At 54.6% G+C, this 17203-nt stretch overlaps 2 protein-coding genes across 4 annotated transcripts; one reads left to right on the top strand and one right to left on the bottom strand.

Moving 5' to 3' along the window:
• The first annotated feature begins 6972 nt into the window (after positions 1-6972).
• LOC135316363 (zinc finger protein RFP-like) lies at positions 6973-12427 on the top strand. 2 transcript variants are annotated; one of them, XM_064469568.1, is made up of 7 exons: positions 6974-7414; positions 8580-8675; positions 8899-9123; positions 9320-9342; positions 9929-10044; positions 10990-11049; positions 11306-12427. In XM_064469568.1, the coding sequence occupies exons 1-7, from the start codon at positions 7160-7162 to the stop codon at positions 11827-11829; spliced, it is 1299 nt and encodes a 432-aa protein (XP_064325638.1). In that variant the 5' UTR covers positions 6974-7159; the 3' UTR covers positions 11830-12427. The 2 variants fall into 2 exon arrangements, with proteins under 2 accessions (XP_064325639.1, XP_064325638.1); XM_064469569.1 differs by lacking the exon at positions 8899-9123 and having other exon boundaries at positions 6973-7414.
• Positions 12428-13178: 751 nt separating this feature from the next.
• Positions 13179-16378, bottom strand: LOC135316364 (thaicobrin-like). 2 transcript variants are annotated; one of them, XM_064469577.1, is made up of 3 exons: positions 16242-16378; positions 16019-16093; positions 13179-15386 (listed from the first exon to the last, which is right to left on the bottom strand). In XM_064469577.1, the coding sequence occupies exons 2-3, from the start codon at positions 16089-16091 to the stop codon at positions 14866-14868; spliced, it is 594 nt and encodes a 197-aa protein (XP_064325647.1). In that variant the 5' UTR covers positions 16092-16093; positions 16242-16378; the 3' UTR covers positions 13179-14865. The 2 variants fall into 2 exon arrangements, with proteins under 2 accessions (XP_064325647.1, XP_064325648.1); XM_064469578.1 differs by lacking the exon at positions 16242-16378 and having other exon boundaries at positions 16019-16159.
• Positions 16379-17203: the final 825 nt, after the last annotated feature.

Here is a 17203-nt window from a genome sequence, read left to right as displayed (position 1 = left end):
CCAGGGTTCCCGTGCCCTTGCAGTGGGTGGTGGTAGTCACACACTACGTCCTTCTCCTTCTTTGCTGAACCCAAGGGGATCAGTCCAATGCCCTGCTAGATCGAGACCTATAATTTCTTGAATTCAAAGCACTATGTGCCATTCTTCTTTCTCTCTAGCTGGAAAGCAGGATGCTTTTCCTTACGTGTCCCCTGTTCTCTGACCCTAGGCTGGAAGTTGCCTGTGGCATGAGCAGCAGGGGCCAGTGCCCTGTTTCCCCCAGTAAGATCATTCCAGCCCTGTGGCCTGGTCTGTGTCTGCCCTCCTCCTTTGTCCCCTGTCCCAGGGTTCTCATGTAATTCAGTGATATCCCAGCACATCTTGCAGCACCCTTGCTTTGCCCAGCTGTGGGCGCCTGTAGCCTGGTCCGAGCTCGTCTCTGTTCTGAGCGTGAGGGTCTCATTTGATCATGGGGTGAATGTCTTCTGCTGCAGCCAGGCTGTGCATCTCTGCTCTGCTCTGCCAGTCCCTTCCCTTCTGCCGTGTACCCATGGGCACCTTCCCTTTTCCCTGTCATGCAGGGATGACTCAGCCCCTGGTGCTTCTGGGGGATTGTAGTGCAGAGAGGCCTCCTCAGCCCAGCTGCAGTTATGGTCCTTGCACAGCGTTAGCATCCTGCTTCAAATCAGCTTGTGCAGTGGAACCCCCACACAGGTGCTGCCTCCCTCTGCACACCTTTGCCTTGGCAGTGAGCACGGTGCCACTGCTCTGTGCCTTGTCCTGGGTACCCCTTCCTTCAGCCCCTCCCCAACAAACCCTGTGTCACCAGGACGTTCCCAGTGAAGAAAAACTTGGGCGTTTAGTTTAACCTTCTCAGCCCTGGCCGCCCCTCAGGGGCTTGGTCATGCGATGCATCTAGTTCTGGCAGGTAACAAAGGATGTGCACTCCCACACCACGTTCCCCTAGTAAGGACTTAATGGAGCCAGCGTTTCAGTTAGGAAACCCAGTGTTGATCCGAATATGCAACTGTGAAAGCCAGAAGTCACTGGCCAGGGGCAGCTGGGGCCCAGCCCTGTGCACAGCCACGGCTTCACTCTCAGCTTCGTTGTCTTTATCGTAGTTGCCAATAATTGGAGTTGTTGCATGTGCCCCTGCAAAACCCAGGAGTGACTCCTTGAGTCTTCTCCTTCCCAGAGGAGATGTTCAGCTCGTGGATGTGGGAAATCAGTATCTGACCCGCCATGTTCCAGTGTCATGGGGAAACGGGCTGTGCAATTTTGTAAATAAAAGTGAGACAAACTTTGGGCTGTTGTGTTGTTACTGGAGGAGACGGGAGGACCTGAAGAGCCCAGGCTGCCTCCCTCACAGTGAGCCCCATGTGCTGGCTTCCTGGGGCGCTGTGGGCAGCTTTCCTGACCTGTGCCAGGAGAGCTGGCAGAAGGTTTCATATTTGAGCCAAAACTGGACAAAACCCAAGGCTTTTTGTCATTTATGGGTGGGTTTCTTTTGTCTGCACACAGAAACCTCCCTGTTTGGGCCAAGCAAGGAGGTGATGTTTGGGTCAAGGGAGTCCTTTTGGCCTCTCCAGAGGGTGGGCGCGGGGCAGCCTGGAGCACTCCCAGTGCGCCCTGGGATGCAGCCCCGCAGAGGCTCCCGGGGCTGCGCTGCCCCAGTGAATTGCCCGACCAGAGCCTGCCCCGCTGCCGGCCGGTCTGGCCCAGCCCCTCGCTCCAGGGTGCTGGGAGACACCGGACTGGTGTGCCAGGCCATGCTCTCCTCCAGGTGCCATGTCCGAGGCTGCAGGGCAGGAGAGGCTGGTCACGCTGCGCAGCTGGCTCTGAGAGCCGGTGGGGGCTGCAGGGTGGCATGGGGCAGGACGCCTGCCCAGCACTGGCTCTGGTGCCTCGGGTCCCTTTCCCGTGGTGTGATGAGGAGCCCCAGCACCTCCTGCAGTCCCAGCCCTGCCCGTAGCCCCTGGCCATGGTGTGGGCTTGGACCTGCATTGCAAGGCCAGGTTAGAAAGGCTGCACCACTTCTGAAGAGCGGGGGTGGAAATTGTTGCGCTGCGCATTAAAAGTGCCCCTCAAGACACCGCAAAAGCAATGTTTGAACGTGTTTCCAAGGCCCTGGACAAGGCTTTAGCCTTGTGCAAGCCGTTGGGCAGGACCCATGTTTCCTGGACAAGCTGGCAAATTGAGAGGGCTCTGGGCTTGTTTATATTAAAAGAAAAAAAGTTTTAAAAGCGAGAGCGCCATGTTCCTGGGGAGAAGGCTCAGCCCAGAAAAAAGATGTGCTGCAACACAGCAATCTGCCCAGGATGAGAAGAGAAAGCAGCAGTAGCAGCCAGAAGAGTGTAAAAGAAACAGAGAACCCAGAGAAAGAGGGCTCACCGTTAGAGGAGGAGACACATTTTAACAGCTTTCATTGACGGCTGCTCAGAAGAACATACCAAATCTGAGCAGGATTTGTCTGAAGCACCTCTGGTACAAACCAGCGTTGAGAAAAACCTGCTTATTGAGGTGCCTTCACTGCCCATCACTGCAGCCTTTCCCCGGGAACAGGGAGGATCCCGTAGGTCTGATCAACGCCCCGCTCTACCTTTGCTGCTGGGACGGGCCCTGCCTTGGTGCCGACGGGACCGTGGGCCTCGCAAGTTACTGGCCCCACGTGCAGCCCCCAGCCGAGGAGGCAGGTGTTGGCTGCTGGCCCCACGCCTTCGCTCGGCCGCAGCCGTGACGCGCCATCCACGCAGGCTCTGGGAATGGGACAAAAACTCCCAGCTCAGGTTGTACCCCTGAAACGTGCCCCTTAGAGGACCTGTATTAGTCTAGCCTTGCTTTTCAAGGACCTCTGTGTTCCTGAAGGCTTCCTACCTGCAGTGGCACCAGAATGCAGAGATACCTCTTGCATAGAAAGAGAGCTGAATTTAAACTCCCGTGAGCCTTCATGGTGCAGTCTTACATGAAATTGTTGTATTTCTTACCAAAATGCTGCAGTTATGCAACTCAGCTGCCAAAGAGTTGGTTTGGGGTTTTTTTGTTTTGTTTTTGGGCACAGCAAAAAGGAACCCATTAAACCTTTTCTCACCCTCCAAAACAGAAAATTCCAGTGGAGAGGATCCAAGGCACTGATCTCTTGAGAAGCCCAGCTTTCCTCCGGTCTCACCCTGCCCACGTCAGGGTGACTAAGCCGGCTTTTAGAAAGCAATTTCCTTTTCTTGCTTAAGGTAGGTGTTCCTCACCACACACAGGACAAGTCCTTTGGGGTGCTCCCCATGACAAGGAGGGTGCTCTGTGCCTCAGAGAGGCCCCTCGTGTTTCAGGGTTGATTTGGGGACTCTGCAGGTATGTGCTGATGGCTGCAATCTCTCCACAGGACCTGGGGCTCTGGGAACCAGCCATCTGGTGGGGACACAACTTGGCCACCTCCTTGGCTAGTCTTCACAGAGGTGTGAGGGCCAGAACCCACGGATAGAATGGCATTAAAAGAAAAACTGGACTAAGCTATGCAGGTTCTCAAGATTTGAGATTTACTTTCAGATTTCAGAAGCCACAGCAATGAGGAATTGCAATTATTTTGCACAGGGCAAACAAGAAGAATAAGTGTTTCCATCTTATGCCAAGCCAGTATCAAACTTATATTTCTTATAAACTTTATATTTCACAATCACATGTGCTTTTATTTCTTGTCTTAAACAGAGGACAATAGGTGAGAGGGGAAAAAAAACCCACCTTGAAACAGCAGGATGTCTAGCTGAAATGTTACCTACGAGCTCCATGTAATCCTACAGAAGGAGAGTAACAATGCCCAAGTGTGCTCATTGCTGGGGCGCTTCTGCCCTGGGCCCTCTTGGGTAACAAAACACAAACCAAACAAGCAGAGGTGTCCTGGGTGGCTCCAAACAGACTCTCCTTCCTAAAAGTCACAAGCAGCTTCGCTGACAGGAGTGGCCCCTGCCAGCCAACGTGTTGAAAACTCATTTTTAAGAGAATCACAGAATCACAGAATCCCAGGTTGGGAGGGACCTCAGGGATCATCTCGCCCAACCTTTCTGGGAAGAGCAGAGTCTAAACAAGATGGCCCAGCTCCCTGTCCAGACGACTCTTGACGGTGTCCAACATGGCCGAGTCAACCCCTTCCCTGGGGAGATTATTCCAATGGTGACTGTCCTCAGTGTGAAAAATTTCCCTCTCGTGTCCAATCGGAATCTCCCCAAGAGCAGCTTGTGTCCGTTCCCCCTTGTCCTCTCCATGTGACTCCGTGTAAAAAGGGAGCCTCCATCTTCTCTGTAGCTGCCCCTTAAGTACTGGTACATGGGGATGAGATCCCCTCTGAGCCTCCTTTTCCCAAGGCTGAACAAACCCAGCTCTCCCAGCCTATCCTCGTATGGCAGCTTCCCAGTCCTTTGATCATCCTGGTGGCCCTTCTCTGGGCCCCTTCCAGCCTGGCCACATCCTCTTTGTACAGCGGGGACCAGAACTGCACGCAGCGCTCCAGGTGTGGCCTGACCAGCGCTGAGTAGAGCAGGATGATGACTTCTTTATCTCTGCTGGCGATGCCCTTTTTGATGCAACCCAGCAGCCTGTTGGCCTTCTTGGCCACAGCAGCCACTGTTCGCTCATGTTGGGCTTCCCCCCACCAGGACCCCCAGGTCCCTTTCCACAGAGCTGCTCTCCAGCCAGGTGGATCCCAGTCTGTGCTGCAATCCCGGATTATGTTTTCCCAGGTGCATGATCTTACACGTGTCCTTGTTGAACTTCAGAAGGTTCTTGCTGGCCCACTCCTCCCACCTATCCGGATCTCCCTGCAGAGCAGCTCTCCCTTCTGGCGTGTCTGCTTCCCCGCTCAACTTGCTGTCATCAGCAAACTCCATCAGGCTACACTTGATGCCGTTATCCAGATCACTTATAAAGATGTTGAATAACACTGGGCCCAATATCGATCCCTGGGGGACTCCACTAGTGACAGGTTGCCAGTTTGAGAAAGAGCTATTTACCACCACCCTTTGGGTGCAGCCTGTCAGCCAGTTCCCCACCCACTGCAGAGCTTTCTCTCCTAAAGTAGGCAGACACAGACTACGAACCTGCCACAGAGTCACAGAATACCAGAATAGTGGGGGCTGGAAGGGCCCCCTGGAGCTCATCCCGTCCCACCCCCTGCTGGAGCAGGCACCCCCAGAGCAGGGGCACAGGGCCGCGTCCAGGCGGGGGGTGAATGTCTCCAGGGAAGGGACCCCACAGCCTCTCTGGGCAGCCTGTGCCCCTGCTCTGGCACCCGCACAGGGAAGGGGTTTGTCCTCATGTTCAGGGGGAACCTCCCGTGTTCCAGCTTGTGCCCGTGGCCCCTTGGCCTGGCGTTGGGCACCGCTGAAAAGAGTCTGGCCCATCCCCCTGACACCCACCCTTCAGGTATTTATAAGCACTGATGAGATCCCCCCTCAGCCTTCTCTTCTCCAGGCTGAGTAAACCCAGGTCTCTCAGCCTTTCCTCAGAAGGAAAGACTGAACCTTTAGTTCCAGCTCGGCATCTCTGTTTCTGACGCTGCTTCGAACCGAGCAAGTGAAATCCCTCATCAGAGGGTCAGATGGCAGAAGGTCTCAAATCCGCGCAGCTCCGTCCTGCCTTGGCACCGGTGTCTGTTCACCATCCCCATCCTTCCCCTCACGGTAGCCACGTACGAGTGATGAGCGCGGCATCCAGAGCCAGGACACCTCCGAGGGCCAAGCACTCGTCCCCGGTGAAAGGCAGCAGGGCAGCCCCCCTCCGTCAGTGAGGACGGGGGGATCATCCCAGCACCACAAACCCGGCTGGGGAATGGGACCAGAGGGGACTAAGAGGAGAAGAGAAATGTTTCATTAGAAGCAAACCTCTGCAGCAGCTGAGGACAGGCACATGCAATCTCTTTTTACAGATGCAAACCATGAGCTACAAGGAGGGAGAGGAGGCGATGTTAGAGAGTGCAGGGTTGGACCCAGGCCCTAGCAAGGAGGCACTGGCCATTGCAGATTCATGAGGGGCCTGCAGTGAAGTCCCTTCATGGAGAGCCTGTGCCACCTCCTGCAGCATCTCAGCAGGGTTTTGCTCCTTTGCAGTTGTCCGGGGATACAACAGGGCTCTGGCCTCCACCCCATTACGATTAATGCAAAGAGCTCAATCTCTGACAAGGACAATATTTGCTTAGGGTGATGCTGGGAGAGTTTTGCTCCTGGGCCTGCCTGCCTTTAATGGAGAGGTGATAAACCTCTCAGTGAAGGGCTTTTGGCTCAGTTATTCACTCACCAACCTGGACTGCTGGGAGACCAGTGCGTAGACTGGTCACACACTGGGGCAGCAGGGGAAGGAGCAGGTTAGAGAGGCAAGGAAATCTGTTTACATATCTTTAAATCCCTACAAAATGGCATTTGATGACATGCATGCCAATTCACGCAAATACTCTCAGCACTGCTGATATTTAAATGCATCCAGCGAGCTGCCTGAGCTCCAAATAAATGGGGGTGTGCGGGTGTGGGGTGGAGCAACACACCCAAAAGCAATAATCCTGGGGTTAGTCTGGGCAGAAGGGCACTCGCTCCCTGGGACCATGAACGACTGCATTGAGGGGAAGGTGGAATACAAGGGAAAGAAAGATGCAGCTGATCTGAAATGAGCTGCCAGCATCGTGGTGGAGCATGCCCTGGGACCGTGGGGCGTTGCGAAGTACATAACGAAGCCACAGAAAAATGAAAGAAACTTCATCTTTGCAACGGTATGACCTGCAAGGGAGGAAAAGGCAAGGAGGGAGAGAAACCCAGTGCACCTTGGGCACTGGAGATGGAGGAGGAGCAGGAAAACGGGGAGCTCGTCTGAGGAAAGGGGGTTCGAAGGATGTCACCTGAGTGACCGATGGAGGAAAATCCTGCTAAGGGCAGCAGGGCTCCTTCTGGGTTAACGTGAAACAGGTCTAAGCGCCAGACCCGCCCCTTTAATTTAAATAAGTGCAGGACGGGGGGCGGGGGGAAGTGGGGGAGGAGGGCTGTGGTCCATTTCCCCTGGCCGTGCTGTGCCCGCCGGGGTCCCTGAGGCTGCTCGGGGGTCCTGCAGCTGGGGGTGGGTCCCGGAGCTGCTCGGGGGCCGCCGCGCTCGCCCCGTCCCGGTACCGAAAGCGGAAGAGCCCGAGCGGCTGCGCCCCCCGCCCCGGGCCATGGCGGCGGCCGAGGAGCTGCAGGAGGAAGCGATTTGCGCCATTTGCCTGGATTTTTTCTGCGCCCCGGTGATGCTGGACTGCGGGCACAACTTCTGCCGCGCCTGCATCTCCCTGTGCTGGGCCCGGGCCGCCTCCCAGTGCCCCCAGTGCCCCCAGTGCCGGCAGCCCGCCGGCCCCAGCCCCCGGCCCAACCGCCCGCTGGGGAACATCGCGGAGCGGCTGAGGCGGGGGGGGCGGCCCGGGGGGCCCGAGGTGAGCCCCGGTGGGGGCGAGGGCAGGCTGCCTTCCCCAAGCACCCCACCGCTGCTGCCGGCCGCTTCGGGTGGGGGCTGGGGTCCCCCTGCGCGCCTCCCCAAGGTGTTCTCTGCGATTGGTTTATGTTTATAATGTCTCGATGTTTTTGTGTACCTGTCGGGAAGCTTCCCAGGCTGTGGTTTGCAAAAGCCCACGCTCTCTGCGAGAAGTTAATGCTCTAACTGCACCCTTTGCTTTCTTTGCTTGTGTATTTTTTAACCAACGTCGTTCTGTTGCTGCAGTTCCCCTTTTCCGTGCTTTGTGACTTGACGTAATGTTTATCAAGTTTTCATAAGGGCAGTGGGAGTCTGTCTGCAGTACCGTGGTGTGCAGCTTACATACATAACATAATGATTTCCCGCCCTGGTGGCCCCTCCAGCATCCCTCAGCGTGCTGCTGTCTGCCAGACCAGGGTGGTGACAGTGATTGTGATCAGCCTTCAATATTATTTTGATTTTTGGCATCTGACTCCATAGGGATTCTACCCAGGCGGGTGGGTTGTGGATCTGCTCCAGCTGCCCCTGCTGAGCTCCTTGCTCACATCACTCACGCTGGTGCCCCCAGTAGCTGATTCTGGGGACGTGCACCCTCCCAGACAGCAGCTGGCATTCAGGACCCCCACCTGCTCCCACAGCTGCACTGAGACCCCACTGGTTCCATTAGCTGAGACCCAGCCCTGGGGTGCGTGCACCCCCATCCGACTGCAGTAGCTGCCACCAAATCCACTTGCGCTGGTCCCTCCAGTAACTGGCACTTCGTCCTTGCAGCACTCACACCCATGAGATACAGAGAGATTGTGCAAAAAGACAATTAAGAAAGGAGATAATGAGAAGGTAGGACAGAATGCAGTGATGGGGCACAGGGCTGGGTCAGACAAGTGCACTGACCAGCCCTGTTTTACCCATGACCAGGCCCTTTTATACCCCTTGCTGCCTGTTCCTCCCCAGTGTTCTTGCCCTGCTTTTCCCCTTATGGCTTTTCACAGTCACGCCAACACTTGCGAGCATCCCGGACCCACAGATCCAGAGGCTGCTTATGCCAGACCCAGGGAACAGGTTATTTTATGGGCACAATGTGTCTATGTGGGTGGTGGGGAGCTCCTAATGGATGTATTTTCTTCCAGGAGCAGATACAGCTGCAGCTGGAGAGCCTCTGGAGAGAGAAAGGAGAACTGGAGAAACAGGAAAGGAAGGAGCGATGGATCTGCCAGGACTATCTGGTAGGTGCATGGTGCTACCAGGAAGGAGCTTGTTTGGGGAGGGTGAAGAAAGGTAGATTCTTGGCCTTCAGAGTTGGGAGATTGAGTCGTGTCCAGCTGTTGGTGCACAATAAGCACCCTGGGAATCACAGTCCTGCTCCAACACCAGAAAGTAGAAGCTGTGGATGCCTGGCCCTTTCCATGCTCCCACCCTCTCTTGAGAGGACTGTTTCTGCTTGTAAAGGAAAAAGTGAAGGCAGAGAGGCAGAAGATTGCACCTGAATTTAAGCAGCTGCGGCAGTACCTGGAGGAGCAAGAGCACCTGCTGCTGGCTCGGCTGGGAGAGCTGGAGGAGCAGATTAAAACAAGATTGAAAGAAAATGCTGCTAAATTCTCCAAGAAGATCATTTATCTGGATGGTCTGATCAAGGAGAAGGAGTGTCAGCTGCCAGAACACAAGTCCCTGCAGGTAAGGGCTGCTGAAACACCAGCGCTGTCCTGGCAAACAGCATGTGAGGCACCAGCCAGTCAGAAACATGGGATGGGTTAATCTTACTGTGATTATCTTACTTATTAATCTTACCTTGCTGGTGTGTCTGCTCACTGCATAAGGGGAATGTAAGGATTGTGTAGCACTGATCTGCTTCTCTCTTTCTCCCGTCTAGGACGCTGGTGACGTTTTGAGCAGGTATGTGTTGCTTTGCCCTTTACATCGTGCTGCTGCTTTGGGGTTGCAAAGATTCCCACCCCAGAACAAAGCTGGACACCTCAAATACCAGGGATGCCCCATGGATGTTTATATTTCAGTTTTCCAGGGGCTGATGACTCAGTATGACTTTACTGAGAGAGTCTATCTCTGGGGCAATATTCGAGGAGGACCTTTCATTTCTAAGGTCTCTGGCTGGAAGCCAGAGGGGGGCTTCTCTGTGACCGATGTGTAGTGACACGAAGGCACAGAGAGCTGGGTGTAGTGCTGTTGGCTCGGGGCTTCAGCACTTGGTTGTGTCACGTTTGCCCTGAAGGGGCAGGGTGACTGGGGGTGCCAGGGCCATTATTTATAATAGAAATTTAATTGGCAGGTAGAGCATCAGGACAGAGTAGTGAGCTAGCCGATGAGACTGCTGTCCCTCACCTCGTTGATGCTCTTACATAAAAAGAAGGAATGAACTTTCTGCAGGGTATTGATTCAGCTGGAAAGTGGCCTCTAGCAACTGGCACTAACAGGAGACTGAGTTAAAGGAGGAATATAAATGCTGTGGCTTGTACAACTCCAGGTGTGAGAGGGCAGAACTCCAGCAAAAGGAGTGGATGAGCCACAAGCTGAAGAAGGAGCCCAGTGTCTGCTCAGAAAAAGCTTCCACACTGGAGGAGGTAGCAAGAAAACCCCAAGGTATGAAGAAAAGGTCTCAAAGGAGAATGGGGAAGCATCCTGGGGGTGGAAAGAGGAGGGTATTCAATGCCCTGCAGAAATGAGAAAAAGCTGAATATCCTTGTGTAGCATGTCCTGCCCTGGGGATGCACTGGAGAGGTGTCACAGCTGAAGTGGGAGGGTGTTCCCTTTCCTTCCCCTGCCCCCAGCGCTCTCTTGATGCTCCCTTTGCTTTTATTTTTCCCCCAAAGAATAGCCAATGTTAGTGTTGATTCACATCAGCAGCTATGGAGCCCACTAATAAATTGCTGTGCATGTGAACCTGTTTCAACACCTGTTGTGCAACACCATACTTGGATGCTGCCACAACTCTTTCTGCTCTAGATCTGTCCTCCAGACCTGCTGCATGGTTGGAAGTGGGTCAGGGATGTGAATGAATCCCTGATGTCCCAGTATGCCCGGATGATTCTCAGCTATGCTCTCCTAATGAGGAGGCTCCTCCCCAAGGAAGTGACTGAGATGACACTCAGGCAGAGCCTGGCATCGTGCAGAGTAATTTAGGCAAGACAGGACCTCTAGAGGTGGTCCATCTAGTCCAAACCTCTGCTAAGAGCAGGTGCCACTAGGTGGGATGCTCTGTGCTTCTTCCACTTGAGTTCTGAATATCTCTGAAGACAAAGATCTCACAACTCCTCAAACCGTCTTGGTGATGCTCTGGATCTGCTGCAGTATGTCCATGTCCATCTCGTGTTAGGCAGCCCAGAATTCTTTTTTGCTCCTGCTGCTTTAGGTTTCTTCCCACTTCAGCTGGAGAAGCCAGCAGGCACAGCCAGCAGCGTGTGCGCTGCGGCAGGGAGGATGCGGCAGCTCTGCCCACCAGCTCCCTGGTCTCCACAAACCACCTCCCAGGGCTGGTGGTGTTATCCAGACAGCAGAGGTGACCCCTGGGCCTCACCTCTCTTTCAGGTGCTTTGACAACTGACACAGGGGAGGGAGTGGAGGAATCACAGGGACCGTACACAAAAGGTGAGTTCTCCTGGGGTGCCTCCTCCAATTAACCGTGGCTGCGAGGATCGCAATACGTGTTTTGGGGGACAGTGCATCCTCATGTGCCTTGGCCCAGGGCACAGAGCTGCTCCTTGTTCTGAACTTGGCAATACTTCTCTTCCAGAAGGTGCCTGGTTTCCTCCCAAGCCAGGACCAAACATGGACCCAGCACAGTGAAACTCTTTTCAGGACTGATCTCTACCCCTCATTCTTTGACCTGTCTTCTCTCCTGCAGTGAATGTGACTCTGGATCCAGACACAGCTCAGTCCCGGCTCGTCTTGTCAGAAGATCAGAGAAGCGTGATGCAGGGAGCCACACAGCAGAGCCGACTCGACAGCCCAGAGCGATTTGACCCATGGCCTTGTGTGCTGGGCTGCGAGGGTTTCGACTCGGGGCGACCATGCTGGGAGGTGGAGGTGTGCTATGGGTCGTGCTGGGCTGTGGGTGTGGCCCTGGAGTCCGTGAAGAGAAAGGGACCAATTGACATGAGCCCCGTGGGGGGGATCTGGGCGGTGGGGAGGTATAAGGAGAAGTTCCAGGCTCTCACTTCCCCATGTCCCACCCCCGTCCTCCCCAGCATTGTCCCCCATAGGGTGCGGGTCTGCCTGGACCATGCAGGGGGGCAGGTGATGTTCGTCAATGTGGACAGCGAGGCTGTGATCTTTGCTTTCCCACGAGCCATGTTTGCAGGGGAGCGAATCCACCCCTGGTTCTGGGTGGGTAAGGGGTCCCAGCTCAAACTGTGTCCTGAGACCTGAGGAGCTGTGTCCTTCCGAGGAGGCTCTGCTGTGGCCACCCTGCCCTCCCTCGTCCCCATCTGCCTAGTCCCTGGGGATCCCTGTCTGCCATCCCCATCCACAAACCTGCCGTGAGCCTCGGAGGCTGCTGAGCTCCTGGCTGCCTGCCTGCAGAGAGGAGGAGACGCCTCACTGGGAGCAGAGATGCAGGGGCTTCCCCAGCCTCGGTCCTACCACAGTGGAAGAGGCTTAGAGCAGGGCTCTGGGTGAAAAATGGCCATTTCTGGGGACGTACCTTATTTACAGGAGCCATGAGGGGGTTGAGGGGCATAGCAGGGGCATTGGAGTGCCTAGTGAGGATATATTTTTACTTGAGGAAATAGGCAGATGGGTAAAGAGGGTGAAACCTTGCTCAGTCGCCCACCTGGCCATGGGGTGACGCGCTGCAGCCCTGAAGCTTGGGTAGCCTCTATGTATTAGTTCCTGTGGTTGGCCTGTTTGACTTTTGTGTTAGCTTGAGAAAACACAAGTAAATACTCATCTTTTGGAGAGGTGCTAGTAGGATTTACATCTCCAAATAATTTTTTGGATGAAATTATAATCAGTGCTTTTTAACAAATCGGTGTACCTGCTAATTCTTCAGTGTTTGACTATTCAATTTGTTTCTCTGGTTGTGATGAGGCTCTTGGGAAAAAAAAATAGAGGTTTAGATGTTCTCCAGCCAAAGAACTAATACCAGGAACTTGCTGAAGTTTAGGAAGAGGCTGTAGGAATTGGTGATTTGTAGAACTGCCAGGATTTGTGGCATTGCATGGCAGAAGCGAAAGGTATGGATAACCAAAGTTATATAAATAACCAAAGTTCAAATGCTGGTCAAACAAATGGGAAACTAAATCCCATCCCACAAGACCTTGCTGACATATAAGAAGGGCTTTAAACATGTTGGCTCCATCTATTTCTGTTGAAAAAGCTGACCTGTGAAAGGGAGGTTGGGGGCTGGAGCGGAGGGGAGGGGTACAAAGAACAGTGAAGAGAAACAATGCTGCAAACACAAACTGCCTGGGATGCTTAATACAACCTCTGGAAAAGAGGGGTTGTAAAAAAGCACCTCTGAATGACACAGCTTGCTCAAGGGTGAAGCCCTTTTCCTTGCTGCGTGGCCCGAAACCCATGTTGACCTGCTGGGTTTGGCTGTGGTGCTGCTGCAGGGTTTGATTCCAGCTCTTCCCAGACACAAGCCCAGCTGTCTTCATGCTCTGGCTGTGGGATTTTGCCTTCTTCACAGTGTGCTCATGGAAACGCAGAGCTGTGGCCCTGGCAGGGGTGAGCTTTCCCTCCTCCTGTGTGGGCACAGTGTTGGCTTTGGCATCAGGAGCTGAGGATGTGCCACCACCACAGTGTGGGCAGCCATTCGGAGACCTCGTCCGTTCCTACCAGGATTTGCCCCACCTCTGTGCTCTGTCAGGAGTGTGAGTTTTGGGACTGGCTCCTTGGACAGACCCCTGGGTTGTTTTGCTGGTCCCGTGGATGTGCAGAGCCCAGGTACGATGACATGTCGCCTGTCCCTGTGCAGTGCCAGAGAGGTTGGTGAGCCCATCTCCTCGTGCCCAGGCAGGATATTTATGCCTGATGTGGTGCTGCAACTCCTTCCTGCTACTGGAGTAGACCAAGGAGACTAATGCTGCTGTGGTGGCAGCTGGGCACAGGCAAAGGTGACAACTGAGTTGGCACTAAGAGGGTCCAAGCAGCAATGTGGCTGCAGAAGATGAAATCTAGGCTGCACCCAGGTGATGTTCCCATTTCCCTATCTTCACCTTTTCTTTTTCAAAGAGCAGGAGGAGGTAGGAGAGGACAAAGCAAGGTCCCTGGGAATAGGGACCCCCCACCTTTCCCAAATCTAGCATGTCCTGGGAACATCATTTCCCCAAAATGCCAGTTCTCTGGAGCAGATCTATGGCTGGAAGACATGTCCTCAGGAATGGCTGAGGGCTCTGGGTTTGTCCTGTTTGGAGAAAAGGAGGCTCAGGGGTGAGCTCATCACTCTCTGCATCTTCCTGAGGAGGGGACTTGGAGAGGGAGGTGCTGATCCCTTCTCCCTGGGATCCAGGGACAGGAAGTGTGGGAATGGTTCAGAGCTGCATCATGGGAAGTTCAGACTTGACATTAGGAAGCATTTCTTTAGTGAGAGTGTGGTCAAACACTGCAACAGGCTTCCTCAAGAGGTGGTTGATGCCCCAAGCCTCTCGGTGTTTGAGAGGCATTTGGACAATGCCCTTAATAACAAGCTTTAACTCTTGGTCAGCCCTGAAGTGGTCAGGCAGCTGGACTAGATGATCACTGTAGGTCCCTTCCAGCTGCACTATTCTAGTCTATTCTATGTGAGGAAAGGGAGACCTGAAGGGGGATGATTAAAGAACAGCAGATCTGTGGGAACTGGCTCACCTGTGGACGTCAGACACTTCTCAGTTTCTTGCTTACCTTCCTTGGCTGTCCCTATAGCTTTTACTAGTGCTCTGCTCTAAGAAATATGCTTAATGCACATGTCAGTGAGAACTGGAAATAAGGCAAGGAGAAGCTTTGGATGTATGGAGAAGATAAGAGTTATCATGAGCTCCAGCATCCAGCTATGTTTGGAGTTTGTTTTTTTTAACTTTAATGATTAAGCTTAATTGAAAAAAGAGCCAGAGGCGCTACTCCAGTACCTTTTACGGAGTTTGAACCTGCTGTATTTTTCATGGCCTTGTACACAGCAGCTCTGCAACGCCTGGCACTCAGTGCCACTTCTCTGCCCTGGGGCCACCTGGCACCAAGCTCCTCCATGCACAGAATCTGTGCTTCCTGTTGTTTCTGCAAGTCCCAGCTGTGGGGTGAGGGGGTGAAGGAGGCTTTTTGGTGGCATCCATCTCCAAGACCTGCCCGTCATCCTGTTTGGTGGCCAGAGGAGCCATGCGAGGAGAAGCTGCCATGATGCAGGACCCTCCCAGTTCCCAGCACCAAGACTCAAGGTGATGGTGTTTGCCTTTCCAGTCTCCCCCTGATGCCCGTGCTCCCTCTGTGTCAGGGGCACAGCTTGAGCCACGAGTCCACCCCCACCCAGAGCCACGGGTGTAGCCTCTCCCTGGGATATGAAGCCAGGCAGAAAGCAAAGATTGGGGCTTTGTTTTCAGCATCAGAAAATGCCACCTGCCTGTCTGTAAAGTCCAGGCAGACCTGGATGGCCTTGGGGAGGCAGGCAAGGTGCAGGGGAGTCCAGTCAGGGTCAGTGAAAGCATGGTATTGTCCAAACCACTGCCCCACAGCCCAGATCCCCTCCTGGGGAGTAAAACTGAGGACCCCCTTCCTCCTGACAGACTCCCGGGCCACCCCCACAGCCCACCAGTCCCCAGCCTCGGCCACCTCCACCTCCCAGCAGTGTCTCCCTGCAGCAAAGCCCCGGCTGCCCAGCACGCACGGCTCCGTGTCGAACCGCTCAGGGTTCATGGGCAGTGAGGCCCACTCGTCCCCGCGTCCCACTCCTCTCTGGTCGCCGGCCAGGATCAGGAAGGGGTTGGCAGTGGCTGGGTCCAGAGTCACATCGGCTGGGGACAGAGGAGGAGAACCTGCTCAGGACAGGCAGCCCCAGGGGTCCGTCAGGGCTGCATCCACACCAGCAAGAGAAGGGACAGGGCTGTTTCATTTGCCCTGCCCAGAGATGTCCAGTGTGGGGAACCCCTCGAGCTGGACTGCTCCAGCCTCGATCCAGCCCCTGCTCCTGATCCAGGAGCTTCCATGCGATCCCTGGCCAAGATGACCCCAGTTTCGTGGAGGAGGGTGCACCTGCGTGTATAGGTGCACACTGCTGTGCAGACACCTAGACCTGACCCTGGATGTCCCTAGTGCTGCATGGGTGAAACAGGCACATCTGGGCACAAACTAGTGTGATTGGCGTTACCCCAAGAGCCCAGATTCCTGCTGCTTTCTGTGGGCAGTGGAGGGAGCCAAGCATAGTGGCTCAGGTGTCTTTGGTGTTAGTGGTGGGTCTATAGCATGAGGAATTCAGCTGGGGGTGCTGCAGCCACCAAGTCTCAACCCCATGACAAGCCCAGGGTGGGACAAGCCCTAGGTGCTTTGACCCTAAACAGCTCTTCCGCAGGAGAAACAGGATGCATTTTTCTCCTCAACAGAGGAGAATAGAGTACAGTTCCCCCTCCTTTCCCTTCTGAAAACTCACCTCTTCCACTCAGGCCCTCCACCTCACTGGCCTGGGTCTCCCTATCTTGTCTCTCCATCCTGGATACCAGCATGTCTGCAGAAAATCAACAGGAGAGCGGGCAGGATTTCTTGTTCAAAGTGGAAATTGCAACACTTGGAGACTGCCTAAAGATGATAAAGAAGCAGAAGGAATGACGGAAAAGTCACAGTAGTCAGGCACTTTTTAGACAGCCAGCGCTCACCTGCAGGCTGATTCCAGAAAAGGAGGTTTTTGAATGGGTCTGAAGGTCTTCAGCTGCTCTCCACTGCCCTGCCCTCCTTGTCAGCTCGTGCCTGTCTTGGGCTTGCACAGCTTTGCTGGCTTGTTTGAGTGAGCAGGTCAAAGTCCAGAAGGGCTGGATGGCCTGGAGAGCACAGCTGGGAGCCCAGCACCTTCACCCCTCTGTGGGGAACCACGCCACTGGAGCTTCCACCTCCCCTCCTCTTGGCACCTCTGATGCTCTGAAGCTGCTGGCAGGCGTGTGATCTCATCTGACGCTTGAATTTGGGAGTTCCCTGCCAACGTTCCTGCAGTGCCCCTGTCCTGTTTGCATCACAGGATCTGCTGCATCTCCCCTCCCTTTAGCCGGCTGTGTGTGGGTGATAAGAGCCTGCTGGCACCGGTTGAAGAGGCTGTATCTTCCCACGGCAGGATGCTCAGAGCCCTCCTGGGTCAGCAGGACCATGTCCACCTCCAGCCCAGTGGGATGTCACTTGGGGACACCAGCCACAGACCAGTGGCCATGGTCTGGGCGTCCAGGCTGCGTACTCTGGTGAGGGAAGAGGTGTGGCTCCTTACAGGCACTGCTTGCCCAGATCTATCATGCTGCCAGCAGGTTTCAGGGTGGAGATATTTGCAGGGCATGTGTTGCTTTGAATGCTCTACTGGCAAACGGGGGACAGCAGATGCTGGGCTTTGCATCCCAACTCTCTGTTCTCCAGGAGCTGTTTCATGTGCCTGGGGGAGACGGCCTCACCTCTGCTCATAAGGATCTTGGGAGGTGGCACTCACTCTGCTTTGTCTCCTCACGCTGAAGCCACCAGTGATGCACAAAAGAAAGCAGAGCTCAAGGGGTCCTGCTGCCAGATGGCTCCGCTGCCTCGCACTGGTGCATGGCCCGGGAAGGCACGACTGGGGACAGACTGGCTCGCAGGGACTGTTCAG

The sequence above is a fragment of the Phalacrocorax carbo genome, chromosome 19 (assembly GCF_963921805.1).
Source record: "Phalacrocorax carbo chromosome 19, bPhaCar2.1, whole genome shotgun sequence".
Taxonomy (NCBI): domain Eukaryota; kingdom Metazoa; phylum Chordata; class Aves; order Suliformes; family Phalacrocoracidae; genus Phalacrocorax; species Phalacrocorax carbo.
This window is presented reverse-complemented; position numbering and strand designations above follow the sequence as displayed.